The sequence below is a fragment of the Lissotriton helveticus genome, chromosome 3_2, assembly GCF_964261635.1.
Source record: "Lissotriton helveticus chromosome 3_2, aLisHel1.1, whole genome shotgun sequence".
NCBI lineage: Eukaryota > Metazoa > Chordata > Amphibia > Caudata > Salamandridae > Lissotriton > Lissotriton helveticus.
Window position 1 is genome coordinate 213843170 of NC_136062.1, and position 22944 is coordinate 213866113.

Here is a 22944-nt window from a genome sequence, read left to right on the forward strand (position 1 = left end):
GTTTTCAGCCGCCCTTGCGGGTTGCTGGGATATCGAGTCCTGAGAGAGAGATACCAGACCTCCTGCTTTCTATTACCCAGGTACGGAGCTGACTAAACCCTTAAGAGAATTCTTGACTCAGATTCTTGGCAAAAACCAACTTAACTTAAACGGCTACTTACTTACTACTTCCCACGTATTAGGCTTAGGTCAGGTACACCGGGGTAGGCGTATTTAGAAGCACCAGTTGAGTACGTTAGTCAATGTATATATGTATGTATATATTTTATCCATTTTAAAATATCATATGGCTAAGAAACCATATCAATGCTTTAACGGTATTATTTCATAATACTCCTTTTACTGTACGCACTTTACTTGACATTAGGTATTGCAATTGTGGCAATTCATTTCTCTTGCATGAGAAAGAAGACTGCTCAATAAATAACAAATTTTATTGAAAACGCCCGTCTCTCTTTTCTCTGCACTCTGGTGAAACTAAGTATGCACGATTGACTGAGTAAAATAGCTGTCTATTGTTTTCACACGACTCTAGAGATACACTCTTATTCTGAGGGAGCAAAGTTGTCATGTTTTATGGTTGTCAGAAACTAATCCCTTCTTGTCTAATCAGGAAAGTTAACTCCTTCTTGAACATTCGTGAAAGTTTCTAGTGACCTCTGAGCTAGCTGGCAAAACTAATTAAGTCTAATATAGTCAGTAGAGACCTAGTCGACCTGAGTCCTACGTCTACACTGCTGTTTATATTATTCCAATGCGCAGAGCCTATTGGGAATATAGGAACTACACTTCACTACTGCGGACATTGCTAATGCATCAAACGCTGACGGCGATGATCCTCATCTATGCACATTTGACGTGCTAACTGAAGTGGTTCCACTTTCGCCTACTATGGTAGACGGTTTCTTTGCCAGCCTAGACGATCTGATGTTTTCTCCTGACACCGAGAATAACTTTTGACTAATTCACACATTGTTCCCTGAACTCTAAAATTTGGCCTTCGTTTTTTCAAAACAAAACCGTCTAACAAATTTGAACTTTTTCCAAAATAGAACTTGTAGGCACAGAGTAATCTGCTTAAAGTAGAACTATTCTTAGAGAACAAGATTTCTTTTGAAAACTTCCTATTGACAATATTTGGCCTTGTCCTAAAAAACTAAACAGTTTAAATATTATGCTATGGGATAGTCTCCAATTTATTTTTCTTGTACCTTAAAGAGACATTTCATGAATGTAATTTCGTGTTTCATAAATGATAGAATGTATGCTCTCATACTATGCTTCATATCGGTTGAGACCTATTTTTTCATACAGTTTATACTCATTTCATGTGATCAAAGCTTTCAAATGCAATTTGTATTTTGGGTGGGATTGTAAACACTTGCCTTAGATATGTACAGTGCTTATACATTTAGTTTTATTGAACTTAATATCGTGGAGTGGGTGTTGTGTAGGAATCTAGGACCCTAGTGTAATTTTCCCGATTCATGCCCATATATAGGTATACATTACCCGATCCTTATATAGGCATAGAAATCATTACCATATTTAGACTGAGCCTATGCAGCCCAAATACGGCATGGCTACTTCCACTAAGTTCCGAGAATCAACAACGATTTCTTAGAAAAACCCGCCTTCAAAAGCTAGGTACTTCCCCTTGCCTGAATACTAATTTATCTAGGAAATCATGGAGGTTTCAAAGAACTGAGTCTTTGATGACATTATTATGTTGAATCATACGTCAAACTTGGCACCTTCAAGGTATAAATATGATTACATTTGCCCAGACAAACACAGGGTGGTTTGGAGCAGTTTGACTATCTACTTGCAGCAGCAAGTACCGAAAGAAGCCGACCCTCCAGCTGACGCACTGAGAGACGCTGTCTTTTCTCCTGCCGGGAAATCCAGCTCCAGTGTTTCCAGGCTACCCTTGCGGGTTGCTGGGAAATCGAGTCCTGAGAGAGAGATACAAGACCTCCTTCATTCTAAAACCAAGGTACGGAGCTGATTAGACCCTTAGAGAATTCTTGGAATAGATTCTTGGCAAAGAATACTAAACTTAAGCTACACCTCACTTACTTCTTCCCTTGTACTAGACTTAGGTTAGGCACACCGGGTAGGCATATTTTAGAGGCACCAGTTGAGTACTTTTAGTCATTATTTAGCACTGTATGTATGTTAGGTATTTTAGGTATTTTATGGCTTAGAAACCATATCATGCTTTTACAGTATTATTTTATAATACTATTCGTGCTGTACGCATTGTATTTTATAACCGGTATTACGATTGTAGCAGTACATTTCTTATGCTTCAGAAAGAAGACTGTTCAATAAATACTTTTTATTGAAAACGCACGTCTCTCTATTTCTCAGCACCTCTGGTGAAACGAGGCATGCACTGAGTAAAATAGCTATCTATTGTTTCTGCGACTCTAGAGATTGATTTCTTATTCTTGGGAAACAAAGTTGTCATGTTTATGCGGTTGTCAGAAACGAATCCCTTCTTGTGAATTCGAGAAAGTTTCGAGTGACCTCTGAGCTAGCTGGCACTCACAATTAAGTTTAATATATTCGGTAGAGACCTAATCGACCTCCGTCCTACGTCTAAAATACAGGATATATTATTCCAATGCGCAGAGCCTATTGGGAATACAGGAACTACACTACAAGGGGTCTCTCTGTAGTGGAGCCGAACGCAGACCAGGATGCCACAGGGAGGAGGCGGTTGGACATGTAGATAGGGAAATCAATTAAGAGGCAGTAAAGTTAGATGGATCGGTTTTGAAGGGACCAAGATCAGATCGAAGGTTGTTCTCACTTCAGCTTCTCTTTTGACTTCTATCCTGAAGTTCTCCAACAGCTGTGGAACAGAAAAAAAGAGAAGTGATGCTAGATGAAGGACTGTTCATGTGCAATGATTCTCTTTCATTGACTAGACCTGGCTATTAATTCCTAACTAAATTTCTCCCTTTGATATTATGTACTGCCAGTTTTCAGTGTCATCTTTAATGGATGGCCCCCATCATTGATTATATAGAAAGTAGTGCTTATAATTTGAAAACTTGCCTTTGCTGCTCTTCGATGGCTAGAAAAATAGTATAGAAATATGACAGCATGGCAGATAAGTGTAAAAGGCATTAAAAGACACAATAGAAGATGCTGTTGTAAAGTAATAATAGACAAACATGTTTTTGAGATTACACTGCACTCATGTTGTGCTTACTAATGGGAGGTACAGTGTTATATATTATAGAGGGGTGGCCCTACTGTTAAAAATGTATTCAGTTTTTTTCATTTTTAGTCCTCATAATTTAATAATTAATACTCAGTTAAAGGAATACAAGATAATCCATAAATGAATGGGACACAGACTTTAGGTATATCAATGCCAAATATGGACCCACACTTCAAACATAACATGCTTTATCATGAAAAAATTAAAGGGATCAGCATGAGCTTTCGAATCCATCCCCATCAGAAGCCCGCAGACCGGGGCTTGTACTTTAAGGATTGTCCTTTGTTCAGCAAGCCATTTGAGTGCTATGAGGCATAATAGCATGATAAACTGTCTTTTGTGGCTGAAAATTACCCTACAGCTCATGCAGTGAAGTTTACAACTCTAGTACCCAACAAAACAAGCACTTGTGTAACTTGCTGAGCTCAGGTTTAAAGCAGGGGTCTCCAACCTTTTCTGTACTGAGAGCTACTTACGTTCAATGAAATGCATTGAGAGCTAATTATATTATTAGTGTTGTATAATGTCAATTTTGGTATCCTGGTTTAAACAAACTGCAGGTTCTCCAAAATGCTGCTGCTCGGCTGTTGCTGACCATCCCAAAACATCAGTCAGTATCTCATGCCTTGCCTGTGCTGCACTGGCTTCTCGTAAAAAAAAGGATTGGATTTAAATACCTATGCATAGTCTTTAAGGCGTTGCATAGCTCTGGACCGTGATACCGTATAAATAGATTCCAATGGTATGTCCCCAACAGACATTTGCGGTCTTCATTGGTATTTAATCTTGTGGTTCCCAAAGCTAAACCAGCCACCTAGGGTGGCAGAAGTTTTTTAGTAGGCACAGCCACGCTATGGAATTCTATGGCACCAGATCTTAAGAAAAAGTCAGAGCTACTCTCATTCCGTAAAACCCTAAAACTTGTCTTTTTAATAAGAAACACTTCCATATCATAGCTCTCCTACCCTTTCTCAGCCTTCTCTTCTTCTCCTATTTTCCTCCTTTTTAGAGCACTAGCACCTAGAGACCTTCGGGTAGTAGTGCGTTTTACAAATTAAGATTTTATTTCAGTGCTTGCAGCACTTTGACAAAGTGACAGTGTGTCCACAGAATTACTAAAATCTCTAGGATGTGCAATCAGTGCTATACATTTTTAAATAGTAAGAGACATTATCCATTGAAAATTACATGGGCAATGCTTACATGAATAAGAAATAGATGCATCTCCATTTCTGCTATACGACGCCCAAGACACTGCCGGGGTCCGAAACCAAAGCCAAGCCCTCGAAAGTGGTTGCCATCCCTCTCCAGCCATCGCTCTGGGTTGTATTTCTCAGACTTGACAAAGACAGTGGAGTCGCGTCCCATTGCGTAAAGTCCAACCTGCACCAGTGTCTGCAGAAAGAAGAATGAATAAACAAAATGTTGAAGTATAAATCCTTAAACTTAAGGAATTAAACCTAAAGATTCTCTAGGCATATGGTAGAGAGCAATTGGTTGAACTCATACTATAATAGTTAAAACTGTCCTTTTGCGCTTAGATAGGCAGACATCATCCAGTGCTAAAGTAAATTTAAATGCATTGAGCAAATGTTCTGTTTTCATGCAAGTTGTTAGACCTGGCACCATTGGCGTGGGTCTCCCTGCCATTTTTCGCTGTTGTCGCCTCTGTTTTTGCTGGTATTAGATGCTCTGGGCGCTGTGCCACTGCCATACAGTGCCACAGCACAAATGCTTCCCGTATAAATATGACTGTGAATTGGTATATCCCTGATTGGCTTATTTGGTTTACTAGTTACTCCCTAGTAGTGTGGCCTGTGTGTGCCTAGGGCTGGTAACCCAAATGCTGCTGGTGGGCCTGCAGCGCTGGTTTGCGCCACCCACAGAAGCAGCTTGTAAAGTGTTCCTCAGACCTGCCTCTGCAGTGTCTGCGTGCAGTCCAGAGCTGCCATCTTGGCTGTGAAGTGCCCACACTTCCCAGCCCCTGGACATTCCCTTAGCATCATGTCAGTCACCCCTATGGTAGGTGCATTGTGTGTGTAAGGTAGGACATGGCTTGATATGTCCAGCATGTTCTGGTAGTGAATTACCCTTCATTTTGTGTGTCACTGCTGCAAGGCTACCTGATCTCCATAGGCTAGATTGGGCAGACTGGCTATTACATCTTATAGTCCTATCTGACTCAGGGAACATGGTAGAAATTCGAGTTTAGTATGCCTGAACTCAGAATGATAAAATACATCTTTTAGTGAAGTTGGTTTTAACATTCTGTCTTTGAAAATGCCACTTTTAGAAAGTAGGTATTTTCTTGCCTAAGCCTTCCAGTTTGCTCTGCTGTTATGTGTATTGGCTGTCTGGGTTTAGAGGGGCAAGGCAGGCTGGGTCAGACCTGGGTTGAATAGAGAGATCTGCATTGAGTACTGGGGAGGGGAAGCTCCTTGACCTGAATAGGGCTGTGCCTGGCAAGGTGAATGCTGGCTCCACCTCCTACTGTGTGTCTCATGGCAGACCCCCTCTTTCTGAAAGGAAGGATACAGCCTGGTAAACGATGTGCTCCAGGCCTGAGCAGAACTGGTTCTGGCTGGGTTCAGTGACTAGAGACTTTTGAGAACAAAGACTTTTGGGGTATAAATATCTGTGCCCAAACCCCTGGTTTTTTGTATTGCTCCTGGATGCCAAGAAGAACCTCTGTCCGTGTTACTGAAGGAATCTGCAAAAGAGGACTGTCCTTGTGCTTGTGTGCTGTTTCTTGGATTGGCCTGCAGTAGTTCCCCTTGGACTTGGAAGAAGAGGGAAAAGGACTTTTGAGAGACTTTTATTTTGCTAAACAATCACCCAAGGGCTAGAAGAGAGCTAGCCTCCTGCTAGAGTCACAGGCACATCTGACTCCCCCACTATTCTCCTGATTCCTCCCAGGAGGATTTCTATCTGCAGGTGAGGCTCCTGTGAGTTCCAGGGCCTATAGTTCTAGTGCAGAGAAAAGACTGCTGAAATCATCACTAACGCCCAATTGCGAGTCACCGCAGCTGAAGAGCGTAAGAAAAACCCTCGCCCTGCTGCCGCAGAGCACTCGCAAACGAAAGATCATCGCATCTCATGCTTGCAGGCCACAAAGTGCTCGCTAACCCCAGAGATCATCGCATCGCACGTTTGCGGGCTTTTCGAAAGCTCGCTAACCCCGGATCATCGCATCGAGATCATCTCATCACGACATTGCAGAGCGGGCGCCATGCGTCCGCCATTTTCCTCGCATCGCACAAGGATCATCGCTCCCTCGCGGGGCGCCATTTTCTTCCATCGCAAGAAGATCGCACACGCAACAGGATCAACGTGAAGAAGTCTGTCTCTTTGTCCTGCACGCACCTGCAGACCGGCGCATCATCCTCCCTTGCGGCAAGGATTCAACGCATCGCCGGCCTAGCGTGGGGAAAATCATCCCTACAGCTCGTTTGCGACATTTTGCTTATTTTGCTACGAAATCCAGGTACTTTGTAAGTAAAAGGGTCGTAGAGACCCCTGCTTTGAACTGCACCCCTAGTTGAACACTTTGAACTCTTTTTCTAGCTTTTCAAGAGTACCCCTCTTTTTCAGTATTTACTGTTATTGGTCTTGTGTTAAGTCTATATATATAAAGATACTTATTTTTTATAACTACTTGTTTGGTGTCCCTTTGTAGTGTCCTTCACCGTGTTACTGTGTATGATCATAAATTCTTTACACACTGCCTCTGAGATAAGCCTAGCTGCTCGTGCTACGTTACCACGGGGTTGAGCAGGGGTTATAAAATGGTGTAGCCCCCTTACTCTGACTTAGTAAGAAATGTCCCTACTTGGACAGAGGCCAGCCATTGCCAACTAGAGACCCCCATTTCTAACACGTCATTTAAAATGTCTTCTTTCAAATTAATTTCAAGACATTCCTGACCAAAATCAAAAATATGATAATATTGCCACTCAGTCACACCTAAAGGGTTCTGAAGGGTCAACTTTTCTGCGCTGCCTTATGACAAAATCTTATAAATAGGCCCCTTAGTGTCTTCACCATCTTGGTGCAAAGTAGCCACTCGCATTGAGGATTCCAAGTTCAAGGACAATCAGGAACAGGTTCACAATCCCGATTCCATGGCCTTGTAAGTTTAACCTGGCCATCGGTACTCATCACCACTGAAAAGATCCACCCCTGGAGGCAAGTCATTTATTTAGAATAACTTCACATGACCTGCAGGACGGAGGCTCATTAAGAAATCAGCTCTAACCCTCTTGCATCATACCAATGCTTAAGCCCTAATTCTAGATTTATCCCACCCTCCTCTCCTGTCCTGTACTAGGTAGTAAAAATTAAATAAGTGGAAAAAATGGATCAAGAAAATAGTGTAAGAAAGATTATTTAGTTTGTATTATTTGTTTAGTCTTCTTGAATCTTGGTGGAAGGACAGTAGGAGTGTCTGAAGGATGAAGGCAAAGGAGAACAGAATCTGGTCAGAGGAGCATAGAAGATGGAGTGCCGATGAAGGGAGGGGATTTAAGTTTTTGGAGCATTCAAAGAAGGAGAAGTTTGGGCAGGAGAGGTGCTAGGTAGTACGCAATAAAGAGTGATGGATAATATTAGCCATCTAGCCTTTAATAGAATCAAGATTCTACTGTCACTCACTAAACCCGTAGAGAGTCGCTCTTTTCCTTTGTGCTCCATGGTGGAAAAGTTCTATTGTCATATGTGTCAGAATTTTGAAATAAAGACGGAAATTTTGAAGAAAAAAAAGGATTGTATTTTCTGCGTAGACTTTCATTAAAGCAGAGCAATTTCAGGCGGGAGAGTGCTAAAATAATTCAATTTTTGGCTTACAAAATCAAGAGTATCCCGCCTGAATATGGTCAGTAGGCATAAATGCACTGTACCACCTAGAAGACGAAAACAAAGCAGTGGCAACACCCCCTAAATTCCACATTTCTGTTATGTGACTGTTACAGAGTATTAGGTTTATCCCTACATGGCATCCTCTTTGTACACTGTTCTTTTCAGCAGCTTCATTAAACCTTTCAGCTATCTTAACAGCTATTTTACTTTGCATGTATCTTAAAATTATTGTCACATCGATTGGAAACCTCGGGCACATTCATGAGTATATTTAAAAATGTTTTTTAGTATTGATCCTGTAGATTCCACCACTGCTTGGCTCAAGAGAGGATAAAAGTGTTAGGGCCAGATGCACGACCGTGGAAATACCGCCTCACAAATTGCACATTTTTTGTGACTCGAAATTTGTGGGGCACTATTTCCAATGTACAACAGTGTTTTTCACACAGTTAGCTATTCCCAATGGAGTCGCAAATAAAGAGGCCCATGAATATTAATGAGCCTCTGGCAAATTGTGACCCCATTGGGAATTGTAGGCCCTCCCAGGTATGGTGGCCTGCTGGGCTCAGCAGACCACCACGTCTGGGATAAATAAAGCAGTTTTTTATGCAGGCCGTTAACCTTATAGGAAACGGGATGCATTTAAAAAAGAAAGAAAATAAACATTTTTGTTTCATCTTTTAAGGGCAGGTAGTGGTCCGGGTAGTGGTCCCTGGGACCACTGCCTGCCCTTAAAAAATATTTTCCCCTGGATTGGCAAAGGAGAAGGGGTCCTCTTTTGCGCCTCCATTACCACCCTCTTGAAGTGGGTGGTAATTTGTGAGTGTTTTGCACCCGCAATTGCAGACGTAAAACATTCTTAGATAGGGTTGCGCCCGCTATTAGGAAGGGAATGCCCCTTCCTAAGAGCGAGTCGCAAAACCCTATGTTGTGAGTCGCAAAAAATTGCGAGTCGCAAAATAGGGTTTTGTACATTCCCCATGCTGTTTTTGAATGCGCAAACGAGTTCGCAAACCTGTTTGTGCATGCAAAAATGATCGTATATCTGGCATTAGATATCATCATGCATTCAACTTCAGACCTGAAGGTTAGATTAGATTAGATTAATATTTTATAAAGCACCTGGTTACTACAATGGGGTGTCCCCGCGCCAGTAATTCTCTTTGTAGAGTGATGCCCCTAATAAAAGAAACAGCTCTCACAGTTCTCAGCACCAGTTTACGAAGGATGTCCTGAAAAACCAAGTTTTATGTTGCTTGCAGAATATCAATTCTGAGGGCTGTATCCTAAGATTAAGCGGTAGTTGGACCAGGCTTTAGTTGCTAAAAAGCGTGCCTTTTGAATTCTCTGAACTGTTAAATTAGCAGTGCCTGCAGACCTGAGATTCTGAATAGGTCTGTAGGGGGTGAGTAGAGGCCAAAGATAGCTGGATCCTTTCTCGTTCAGGATTCTATGGCAGAAACACAATGCCTTAAAAGTCACCCTATTCTGCACCAGTAACCAGTGTTATTCCCTAAGGGCCGTACCCACTGGGGCTCACCTTGCGATGTGGCATGTTAAGCTTAGATTGTGAAAAATAAGCTTTAAAATGATACATCAGGATCAATTCCTTAAACTAATAAAATGCCTCAACAGTACTGTTATAAAAAGATTGACTGCTGGCTATTCACATTTAGTGACAATTAGATTTTGTTAAAAAATTGGGTTTCTGGTTGGCAGAGGTATGCACCCTGCCCAAGCAGGAACCACAATCCCAGTCAGGGTAAGTCAAACATACTCTAAATGTTCCTGTTCTTTGACAGATTGGCACAGAGCAGTCATGCTCAACTAAAGAAGCAATGTGTAAAATATTTGTGCAACACTTGAACAGTAAATCAGTGAAAACACCCAAAGAAGAGTGCACACCAGTTTAGAAACACAAACAATAATTGCACAAATAAAACAAGACCAAAATGACAAAAATCAAATGAGTAGAAGATGAAATTTAAATTTTTACAGATTAAATGGAAAAATAGTGCTTAGAAGCAAGAAGCTGCTAAAGAGTTAATTAGTCACGTCAGACTGGCACAAAGTCAAGAATTAAAGCCATTCGCGATGGAGCGTAGGCTGGATACAGGGACCCACCTAGGCCGGCTGAATAAAAATGCCTTGCTACTGGGTTTGCGTTGACAAAGATGTGGGACGCAGCCAAGTGATGTGTCGGTGATCCTCACGCAGTTGTGGTGATGCCCCGCATTTATCCACAGTGATACATTCGTTCTGCGTGGCAGTTCTGGTTCCTGCAACAGTGGCGATGCATCAATTCTGCCCTTGCAGTAGGTGATGCATCAGTACCACTGGAGAAAACCCCTAGGTCTACTTTCAAAGGTCCAGGACTGAGGTGGCACCGCTTGGCAGAACAGACTCACAAGCAGTAGAGTCCAAGGGTTGGCACAGAAGGGCTGTAAGTATTTTGTGCCCCTGAGACTTAGAAATCAGGAGGCAAGTCAGCAAGTCCTTGGAGTTACTCTGGGTTCAAGTGATGCAGGTGCATCCCTTCTCACTCAGTCAGGAGAACAGTAGGCAGCAGGGTAGCACATAAAAGCAAGAGCATAGCAAGGCAGAAAGCCAGCAAAGTAGCAGTCCAACAGTCCTTTCAGCAGCATAGTAGCTCTTCTTCCTGGCAGAGTAGCCACAGGTCCAGAAGTGTTCTGAAGTTATGGTGTCAGCGGGCCGGTATTTATACCCAGTTGTGACTTTGAATGGGGGAGAATTTAAAGTAAGCTTCAAAGTGCACAGAGGTCCACTCTTCCTGCCCTGGATTGAAACTCACTACAGGGGGTTATGCAGCCATTTGTGTGTAGATAGGGCCCATCCTATTCAAGTATAAGCGTGAGTCTGTGCCCAGCTCCTCCCTCCCAACCTACCAGGAAGATCCAGCAGTCACACGCAAGAGCCCTCTGTGTGTAGCTGTCTCGAGGGAATATGCAAAGCCCAGCTGTCAAGCAGACAGGATTGAACAAAGAAACGCAGCAGGCACCAAATGGCTAAAGTAAGTACATGCCAACTTTCTAAAAGTCCTTTCAGCTAAAATGATATGAGTAAACCAAAGAACATAAAAATTTATGGTCATATCAAGCGTTGTGTGATCATGCAGAATGATGAGAAACTGTTATCAGTATTGGCACGTATGTTGTTGTGAGATTGTTAATAGGCCTAGCCTTGCTGATTGACAGCCAGCCCCTTTCTAGTTGAAGAACTTTCTAAAAGTGGCATTTGCTAAACTGTAATTTAAAATCCAACTTCACCTTAAGTTTTGATTTTAAATTATGAGTCCAATGACACCAAACTTGAAAAGTCTATCTATTCATAATTGGGAATTACACTTAAAAGATTTAATAAGGTAATCCCAATGTTATGCTTTGGGCAAGGCTGGAATGGCCATAGCGGACACCGGGCATTTTCTCGGTGGGCCAGAAGGATGGGGGCCAGTTTTCGAGCGGTAGGGGGCGGTTTTGCAGCGGTGCTGCAATATCGCACCCCTGTAACAAAAGTGGCAGAAGTGCTAAAGTGGCAGCAGTGCTTCTCACTAGCATCCCCCCGCCTATCCAGCTGAATTGCCAGGCTGGTTGGTATTCCCAGTCCGGTCATGCCTATGAGAGATATAGGCCTTGGAGTAGTGAAAAACGAAATTGGGAGTTTTTCACCATCAAGATATTTATAAAGTACATGTCCTGCCTTTTAAATACATTGCACTCTGCCCAGTGGGCTGTACAGGCCCTTCCTTAGGGGTGACTTGAATGCATAAAAAGGGAACATTTGGGCCTGAAAAGAGAATTATCGTGTCAGGTTGATATGGCAGTATAAAACTGCACACACCGGCTCTGTCTGTGGCAAGCCTGAGACATTGTCAAGGGTCTATTTATATGGGTGGCAAAATCAGTGCTACAGGCCAACTAGTATCATTTAATTTACAGGATCTGAGAACACGTAGTGTACTTTACTAGGGACTTATAAGTAAATTAAATATGCCAGTTGTGGATGAACCACGTTTACCATGTTTAGGGGAGAGAGCACAAGCACTTTTGCACTCGATAGCAGTGGTAAAGTGCACAGAGTCCTAAAGCCAGCAAAATCGAGGACAGTAAAATGGAGTAAGGTAGGCAAAAATTCGGTGAAGGCCACCCAAAGGCTGTTAGGTCTAACAGATTTTACTTGCATTCTTTTTTCTTCTGGCGAAAGAAGACCAGTTTCATGTGTATTTTGTCGCAGTGACAGCTTAACCTAACATTACATAGATTGCATAGTCTCTCCAACAGTTGAATGAATCACACTTCCCAGAGTTTTCACTGACTTCTGTTTCCTCTTTCTCTATTATTTGGAAGTTCTCATCCTTTTAGTATTTTTATCCAGTTCCGAAATCTTAAGATTTGGAATGTCCTAATCTCCTCCTTGCCCTTTTAGGACAACTCTGTTCCAGAGTGGACTGGCTGTTCTATGTGGTCACCTTTTTGAACATATACTGTGTGCATGATCTACATTGATTTTTATCCATTAGGAAGTGGATGGGAGTGGGGGGGGAATATGGAGGTTGTGCTCAGACGACAATGATACTCAGGACAGGGAACAGTGAACAGCTGTTCTTCAAAATGTCTTCAAAATTCCTTGGCCCTCATTTATGAAAATGGACGCATCGATGTGTGAAAACAGCGATGCGTCACTTTTCACTGCGCCCTCCTTGCGACACCAATGATGCGTCATATTTACAATATGACGCATCATTGCGCAAGGAGTTACAGATACGTCAGTATTTCTGACGTATCTATATGGCGCAAAAGTGACGCATTGCTGGAGTGTGTCACAAAAGTGACGCAACTCCAGCAATGTATCCTTTCACATGGGGCAAGCACCATGTGAAAGGGCCTGCGTCAGTCTTACGCCTGCTGTGAGGCAGGCGTAAGAAATTAACGCATTTGTGTCCTAGAAGTGCCACAGTGAAATCTCATAGATTTCACTGCATCACTTCTACGACCCTTTCTTGCGTCAATACGCCCCCTTGCATACATTATACCTGGCGCTGGTATAATGTGGCGCAGGGGTTTACAAAGTGATGCATCTACCCAGATGCGTCACTTTGTAAATATGGCGCAACGAGGCGCATATTTTACGCCACTGGTGCGTCACAAAAAGTGACGCACCAGCAGCGTAAAAGTGACGCACAACCTCATAAATGAGGCCCCTTATTCTTAAGCCACGTTAACAATTCTACAGATTTCTCAACCAGAACAGCCTTCATCTGTTAGCCAATAAAACCGCTCAGTTGGGTAAGTTTTAACTGAACCTTTTATCCTCCTAGGATTTATGATAGGAGCACAGACTTCAAATGAGAGGTAATTAGGGATGGGCAAAATTTCTTCAAGCTTAAAGTTGCCCTTCTTGAAGATGGGCAAAATTTCCCAATTTTACATCTGGGAAGGGATGCCAGTTCTGCACGGTCAGAAGAACCGAAGATGGACAGGACGCCAGGAATTGGCTGATGGATGAGTGTTTTCTTAACTGTGAGTCAGGCTGCCCATTGCCCTAAGTAGCAGCGGGGAAACACAATGAACACCACTCACTCACCATTTACAGCATGTGCAGTACATGTAATTTCCCATTTTCAGAGGTACTGAACCTGCACCACTAACAGGGAAGAAAATTGTATGTGTCTTCAATAGTAGAAGGTAAGTGGCTCTTGAGTGGTGACAGTGCTCTCGTGGGCTTGAGTGCCAGGGAGAACATTCTGACAGTCGAACATGGTGAATTTTTGGCAACTTCACAGTTCCTGAATAGTGGAAGCATAATATAAACTGCACATGACACCTATCTCTCGCTCAACACACACATTACTAAGCTGTCAATGTTAGCCTGTATATTCTGAAAAACATTCTACACTTTCTTCCAGCATCCCCAAAAAAAAACAGTGGTCCATGCACCAGTGAGCCTTCATTAGGACTTTTTTAATTTCATTTATTTAGGTCTTCACCAATATCTTAGTCCCAGAACGGAACCCATTCAAAATGCGGGTGCTTTATGTCTTTTGGAATGTACCAAAGATAACACACTTTTAAAGAATCATCATTGGTTCCCTGTCAATAAAAGGTGTTTTTTCCAGGCCGTACTTTGTTGTAATCTCATGTTCACTAAATGCAAAAACCTGATCTACTGGTGTTTCTACATTTCACAAGGGCCCCTCATGGCAGTTTCACTTTTTCTCTACTTATTATAAAGGCACTGAACCCTTTGACGAAAGGCTAAGAGATCAGGACCACAACCAATTGTCTATGCTTTTGTAGGCTGCTTAAATACATCTTCATTGCATTCCATAGTGGTTCTATAAATATGCAAAATGGCGCTTAGAAACTGTCACCATCAGTAAAAGAGACCAAGAAAAAGGTCCTGACCCTGAGAATCATATCTATCTCCAACAACGACAAGAAACTTTGCCAGCCCAACAGTCTCAACCCAGACCATCACCCCTACACAAGAACTCTGCAACAACCTCTCTGACTTCTTGAATGAAAAACCACTAAGATTTATAACAACTTCTAACCCCTGCCACCCCATCATACCTCCTAGCCTGCTAATCTCATGAACCAAAGGCTATTAACTGGCAGCATGAAACCCGCTATCCATCGAGGAAATTGCAATAATAATGAAGACAGTCCACTCAGGGGCTCCCACACACCCCAACCCCTATCATATCTACAACTTGGGAAGGACAGCTACTTTCCCAGATAGCTAGAAACACGCCAAAGTCACGACCCTCCTAAAATAAAACTCTGGGACCCAAAGTACTCAGCAATTACCGAAGCAACTTGCTGCTCCCCTTCCCAGCCAGAAGTAATTGAAAAAACCATCAACAAACTGACCACCTAGAGTGCCACAAATTCCTGGAAACTCATAATCAAGATTTCAAGACAACCACAGCACCAATTCAGCCCAATACAGTGCTGCCACAGATGACATATCCACCATCCTAGACTATGGACAGACTGCCACTGTTATCCTCCTCGACCTCTCTGCCACTTTTGACGCCATCTCTCACAACACACTCATTGTCAGACTACACACAGCAGGAATACAAGGACCAGCACTAAAATGAATAGCTACCTTCCTCCCTGGAAGAACACAATGAGTAGTAAAGTTAGGACTCCTAACTTTAGAACTCAGTTTAGGAGTCATAACTTTACTACTCTTAAACTGAGAAAAATTCTAACTTTAAGACTTTCTGTATTCACAGAAGGCATTTAGGAGTCCTAACTTTACTACTCCTAAACTGAGAAAAATCCTAACTTTAAGACTTTCGGTATTCACAGAAGGCATTTAGGAATCCTAAAGTTAGGGCTCCTAACTTTACTACTCCTAAACTGAAAAAAATCCTAACTTTAAAACTTTCAGTATGCACAGAAGGCATTTAGGAGTCCTAAAGTTAGGACTCCTAACTTCTGTGAATACCGAAATGAGTAAGTGCCTTCTGTGAATACCAAAATGAGTAAGTTCCTTCTGTGAATACCAAAATGGTAGTAAGTTTAGGGTTTTGTATTAAGTTAGTTCTGTGAATCGGGCTCTTTGTTATTTCTACAAATTAGTATTAATAAAAATTGGCCAAAGTTGTATGCTTAATAGCAACTAATAATGAGTATGTATAGTAAGTATAAAAAGTTATGGTATGATTCTCAAGAGGGAAACTCACATGAGTTTTTTATTCTGATGGCTTATCTTGATTTCACACAAGTTGTGAATCTTCAAACGCATTACTTGAGCCTCATCATTGATTTCATTTTTAGCACTGCTGGGCTGGTTCAACTTGATTCATAATCCTCATTATGATGGATAGATCAATTCCTTGTGCTGTTTGCAATTCTCACACCAGACCCTTCTATAAGTCAAACACCCACCTCTAAAGCTATCTTTCACTGTTGGTGACCTAAGATGAACATCATTGAGACAATGAGCGATAATGTTTATTGAGGTAGAAGGATCCCTTAATCGGATCTGGATACATTAATTGCCTGTTTTAATGAATTCCTGGTCTCCATATTTCGGGCACGGTTCCACAAACAGAAATAACTATTGCAGCAAGACTCCCTTCCCAGCCTTGGGTCTCTGATGCCTTAAAAGCCTCAAACTTCAGCAGTTGGCAAAAGCATGAAGAAGCACCTATGAGGAAGACAGCTTTCACCTATACAAATGTGAACTAATTGAAAATGAAGCAGTTTGAGAAGACCTAAAACAGCCTAACTTGATTCATTAATCAAGTTAGGGTCTAATTCCAGTGAAACATCGAATCTTCGCTGACTAGGCACTTCTTTTACTGCCTCTCAGTAATTTCGTGATGAACTGACCATTACTTTATTGATAAGATTGAAACAATTTATGCCATTAACTCTTGATCTGTCATAACTGTCTTCTCTAGCTCCTCTATTATGGAGTGCACAGTTACCTCTCTAACTAAATCTTCTCCTCCTATTGAGGATGATACCACTTTATTATTACTCCTGTCTATAAAATTAGGTTCTTCAAATTAAATGTGCCCCACTACAGTATTTCATGTGTAAGCTGAAGCTGTCAGACCGGGTAAGAGATATAATGAACCTTCCTTTTCATTCTGGAAAGTGCACAAAGTTTGGAAAGAAAGTGTAGTTAAACCTCTCTTAGAAAAGCTGCGTTTAGAACCCTTTCTTCTTGCTACATATAATCCTATCTCTCTACCACCCCTGCTAGCCAAGATTGGCGAGAAATATTTGCCCATATGGTTATCAGTCCTCCTAGAATGCCCCGGCTTTTTGCACATGTCTCCAACTGGATTTAGATCCAGAATTTCCACTTAAGCCGCACTAGTATCTGCCCTGAATTCGCTTAGGTAAAGTAGAGACTAGGGATATCCAGCACGTCTCTTGCTTGTCGATCTCTCAGCTGTGTTCAATTGTTTGCACATTCAATCTTGATAAAGTCTTTGTCAGATGTTGGTCTGAGTGACTGTCATACACTGGTTTTCCACCTTTGTGAACGATTGTAGGCAGGCTCTGGAACTTTAAACCATCCAGACCTGAAGGATGAAGGTGGCCTTAAGAGTCCTCGTGGGCTACTTAGTGTCCCCCATTTTATTTAAATGTATGTCTAACCGCTGATGCACTGATACATTCCTTTAGCCTAGAGTGTGAATCATATGCTCATGATGCTCAACACCTGTTCAGCTTTTCTAGACCTCCTAATGCAGATCACAACTTTATTAGCCCCTTGAATGCTCATGATGAGCTCAGCTCGTCATGAGCCACGGTGCTCATGTGCTCATGACGAGCTGAGCTCCTCATGACCGTTGGAACGCTTGCACGCTGGGCTAATTCCCCTGCTGTGCGAACGTTCTACACAAACTGGTGTGGTCATGACGAGCTCAGCTCGTCATGAGCACACGACCACCGTGGCTCATGACGAGCTGAGCTCGTCATGAGCACCGGGGCGCTGTGAGCGCCTCCTTTCCCCAGCACAGCGGGGGAATGAGCCCCACATGCAAGGGGTTAAACCATGTCTTGTAGCTGAATAACCATGGATGAGTATTAACAGGCTCAAAGTAGAGAAAGCTGAGATTCTGGTCTCTGGATCCGGATCCGGATCCCTACTGACAGCCACGTTTTAATCCTAAATTACACCAGTGTGTATTCCTGTTCCTCCCAACTCAAATGACTGAGAAAGAGTCTTAACAATTTGGGGGAGATATCCAAACGAGGGGGCATTACATGGGTGGGACATGGGCGTTCCCATGCAACCACCCATGTCTTTTGACACAAAGCCATAATTTTGCAGCAAAAGTCAACACTCCTTCACAGGAGGCGCTAATAGGAGAAATGCTTTCATTTCTCCATACTTTTCTGACTTTGCATGTGTGCTGCACTGTGCAGCACGCATAAAAGTGGGAAAAGATTTGCATCTTGTCTTGGCATAGAAGTTTGTACAGGAAGGATAGCAATCCTGTACGAAAAGTATGCTAGACTCATGCACAGACCCTAGGGATGTATGACATTACAACGCATGCTTTTACATCGCATGCCTTTACAACGCGGTTTTTACAACGCATGCCTTTACAACGCATAGTGCTTTGGGGCGCTGGATAGTGAATTGTTTAATTTACTATTCCAACTCCAGTCCCCGTGGATAGTAGGGAAGGTGTTGGATAGTACATTAAACCTATTCCCTATCCTAGAGCGCCCCCCAGCGCAATGCGTTGTAATGGTTTGCGTGGTAAAAGTTGCGTTGTAAAGGATGTTTACCGACCCTAGTGCTATGGCGCTAAGGGGTTTGCCTGCTGCACAGCTGCTGAAATCAGTGCCGGCACAGAGGAAAGGGAAGGAGAGAGCCATATCTCTGAAGGTATGGCGCTTTCCTGCTCCCTGCCTGTCGCGCAAGGCGTTGCAGCCTCATGGGTGGGCTGCACTGCGTAGCACGGATTTAAAAAAAATCTCCCCCTATATCTTTCAAATACAGATCTATTGTGGTGGCAGCCCCACTCTCTGTAGGATGTGTGACTATGTCAATACCTACTATCTAGGTTTCATAGGCAAACTTCTTGACATTTTTTTAGTTAATCACGAACACTGACATTAGAGTAGCTTGCCGATTTCACAGATATGATCATATTTCAGAGGCTATACATAGGCTGCATTGCCCGGTGAAGGTAGCGCAGGTGGTGGAGAAAATCATGCCCATTAGCCTGGCCACTCGTAATAAGGGCCGTTGGGTATTCCAGTAGTTCAGTTCTGTGACTGGTTCTGGGCATTTCTGTACTATTGGGATTTCCATGCAGACCGGCCCAATTATGCTCTTTGTTACAAGTGTGAGGAGGGGGCATTGAGGCTCCTCTCAGGAGCAAACAAAACCACAGAGGCAAGTGAAGCTGCCCCACTTAACCATCCATTAACAGGAGCCTCTCTCTTACAGCATTGGGTCAAAAGTGAACCCTGTAGCTTCAAAGGAACCCTGTGTTTCTTCTTTAACGACACTCCTGTCCAACCCACTGAAAAGGATCACTAGTAGGTACTTGTGGAGTGTTGCAATAAATATCTCCTGCCTATGCTCCCTTCCAAGCCTTCGGCATAGGTACCACCAATGTATATATGATACAAAATGGAACCCACTGTGGCAACATCTACATGTGTCATTCATGCTCTAAATACATATTCTATACAGAAGTAGCACATACATGCAACATGCTGGACTTGGATGGGGAAAGGATCCTTTTGTAGAGAGCAGGCAGAATAATTAGAAAAGCATGAACAACAGTAGACGGCTCTCCCAAACAGGTGACAGGAATAAGGCCTATCTTGCAGCTATAATCACTTTACTGGCATCATTGGCAGTCCTGGGATGCCCAGTGACATGACATAAGGAAAATGTACATAATGTGCTCTCCCAGTCACAGAGCCTGCTCAGTCCATATCATGGGAAGGCATCCTAGCACACCCATGACCACTGTGTGTTTCTAACGTGCGTGGTCAAAAACAATACAGCTTACCTCAAGAGATGGTTGCACACATTCCAGAGGCATGAAGAGGACTTTTCTACACCCCTGCACCAAACTCTCATACAACTTCCTGCAACATGATGTCCTTGGAATATCCTTGGCCAGTAATTTGCACTGCTGCAGGTGGCGAGACCCCCCACGAACACTGGTAAGTCTGATAGAGGACAGGTAGGACACCATGGGTCATAGCAGCAAGGTGGGGTGGGGGGGCAACTCCCAAAATGCCAGAGTATCAACCACGTCCTGAAATGAGGCCTAGACAATGGGTGTTTGGGCCACAAAATGCCTTTGGTGGTTTTAGGCAAGTTAGTGGATCAGGCGGGCCACGCTAATTTTAATGCCTGAGTGTCATAGGGTTGTGAGCAGGGAACAGACTGAATGGCTGCCGTGCAGCCCCAGGCTCCCTCCCATCACCCCTGCTGCCCTTAGCACACGTCATTTTTCTGATCAAAGCTACGGCTTATCTGTAACTACCCAAACTTTAAAAACATGACGTAAAATGCTGAGCCATCAGGCTTGCAACTTTACACACACCTATAAATCACAAACCTGGCAACGTTTCAGCAAATGATATCAAGTTGCAAAGCAATGTCTTTGCAACTTCATATACCCCTAGTGGTGATAACTGAACGTATAAAATGCGTCCATGGTTTAAAAAATTGTGCTTGTGAACCAGATTATCATGAGGATTGATATTGTTTTTGATCATATTTGAATTATAATATCACTGCGTGAATTATTTCTGTTCTGCACCCTTCACCAAGCTAAAAAAAACAACATCTCTGGATGCTTTTGTTGGGAGGTACAGTGCAAAGAAACATGAGAAGGAGGCTTGGTCCCTTACCCCAGCTGGGATGAGGTAGTTCTGGATGACAGTGTCCTGCTGGATATACCTCTGCAAGCTCACTGCCACTGGATGCAGCCTGTGGAAAAAGAGACACACAAAGTGATGAAGTCAGTGCTAAACGCAGACCCTACCTGGAAAGTGGATCTCACACTGGCCCAGAAATTGTTATGCACGTGTTATATCTTCTACAAGTCTCTGCTTACCCAAATAAGGAAGGTACTGGTAGGTGGTCAGTAACGGGAGTGGCATGACATTTCTTAAGAGAAGAATACTGTTTGGTAGTAGTAGCACAACAACATGTAAACATCGCAATGCTTTCAGTTTCAACCTGGAGAGATTGGCAGTGCTTAATGTGTGCCGGTGGTTGTAGGTGTGGGTACAGGCCCTTTTTTTTGGACCAGGGCTTATATTTCAACATCAGACTTTGACCTAGGTCAAGAGACAGACAGGTGAAAAAGGGAAAAGGAGGGAGGACGAGAAAGGCAGTAAAGTGGCGACAAAACGATTAAGCAGGAATAATAAAAACATGCAGAGTGAGGTAAAGAGACAGGAGGTGTAGGGTGGTGGAAGAAAGAGGCATGAGGGACAAGGCAAGGCAGGCTGGGTATTCCACGTGCCGGGCATTTGACAGTGCCGGTATTCATCAGCACCAGTGGCACTTAAGGGCATTTTTGATTCCCAGCACTAATGTTGTTTCCTTTTATAAATTAAGCAATGGTTATTAGTAGTATTGCCAGATTTAAACAGTGGATTTAATAAGAGTGCAAAGTAGACTTCTCTATCAGCAATATCGAAGAACTTTGCAAATGGAGGTCAATAAAGAGAAAAAGGTAGAGAGTCTGAAACGTATGTTCTTCTCAGGGAGAGGTCTATGACTGCATACTCAAATACACTGAGTGTATTTCTCACATTTAAAGTGAATTGTCTCAAAGTGATATCAAGAACTAAACAGACATGAATTTCGAACCCCCTCAACGTTGTAAGCATAGGTGCATTCTAAAAGAGTCAACAGGTTGTGTGGGGATGGCGGCACTCCTTATAACACGTTCAGATAGGTCAGTGTTAATGCGATGATAATCGTATCTTTGGGTGCCAAGGAATGAGTCCCTCCTGGCCAGTGGGGGCTCAAAATTTCAACTCAAATGTGAAGGGAGTGCAGGAAACACCTACACTACTTCCTGTGGCACACCTGTGGGAGACTAGAGCTCCTTTAAGTACATTCCAATGTTAGTAATCAAAGTATAAGTACACAACAATGTCTTTATCATTGGTGATCCATTTCGGAAAGAGTTTATTTGGTAGGTCACAAATTACATCATAGTGAAAATGCGGTAGAACGGTGCACGCAATTTATAATTCAGCAACATCCAATTGTATCGATAATATCCCTATGCATTTCGGGACGAGGCCCTTCGTCAGGGGTTAATTTACAATCTGAAAATAAAAGACTTAGTATCAGGAAGGGGAGCTATCTGCCACAGTATGTATACATCACTAATTAATAATCAAGGGAACAACTAAAAAAATGTCCAAGCCAGTGATTTAATAAAAAGTGGTGTCAAAGTGAAGCAAGTACAAAAAACAACTCAGAAACTAGTCGAGCATTTAAAAAAACGGAGGTCTAAAAGTGAAATTAAGTCGAGGTTTGAGTGAGTTAATGTGAAAGCCACGTGGTACAATGGATAAAGGACAGGTCGAATCAATCAAATGCAGACGGAAACCAGATTAGGAAAGACGGTGAAACTGTAAACCCCTAAACCTAAATGGAGTATACAGTTCAAGACTCGTGAGGGCTTCACCCGTGAAAGTGAAAGACCATGAAATAAACGGGTCGCGTTACAGAAGGCGCGCCCGTATAATTAAGATACAAAAAAGTGCTCCATGCTCAAGGCTTACCAGAAGGTGTGCGTGAAAAAACACCTAACCGGGTTAACTCGTAGGTCAGCGTTCCGTGTGGGAACACGGAAGTAAATAAGAGTAAGAGACATAGAAGGCGGACCAAAACAGGGAGGGGTGAGACACACTGAAAATGAAACGTGAACTGGTGAACAAAAAGTGTATACAACGAGACCTCAGGAGGAAACTAAACAAAATGTGTAAAACGAGGGGTAAACAACAATTAGCAAACTAAAACACGAACGAATTCGGAAAATGGTAAACATAGTATATGAACTCATAACGGCGGCCATCTTTGAACGGTCTATCAACACAAAAGATCCATCTTCAAAATTGAAACTAACAAAAATTGAAAGAAATTATAACAGCTAAAAGGTAAAAACAGTTCCAAAACCAGTAAATAAGGGTAGATTGTGGTGATGCATTAAAAACGACAATATCATGAGAATAAACAATAATGTAAGAAAACTTAACAGATAAAGAGAAAACAAGTGACCAGAGGATTATGAAAGATGAAAGTGTAAAAAAACAAGCTAAACAAGAAGAAGATGTCCAAGGATAGGAAAGGGTAAA

The 22944-nt window shown here is 42.6% G+C and overlaps 1 protein-coding gene across 1 annotated transcript in view; it reads right to left on the bottom strand.

Moving 5' to 3' along the window:
- Nucleotides 1-2153: 2153 nt before the first annotated feature.
- Nucleotides 2154-22944, bottom strand: part of LOC144826582 (cholesterol side-chain cleavage enzyme, mitochondrial-like) — a 204445-nt gene continuing 183654 nt past the window's right edge. Inside the window, exons 7-9 of the mRNA XM_078685070.1 lie at nucleotides 20473-20551; nucleotides 4439-4630; nucleotides 2154-2860 (exon numbers count right to left, since the gene is read on the bottom strand). Coding sequence (XP_078541196.1) covers nucleotides 2747-2860; nucleotides 4439-4630; nucleotides 20473-20551 — 385 coding nt within the window. The 3' untranslated portion in view covers nucleotides 2154-2746. The remainder of the gene's footprint in view (nucleotides 2861-4438; nucleotides 4631-20472; nucleotides 20552-22944) is intronic.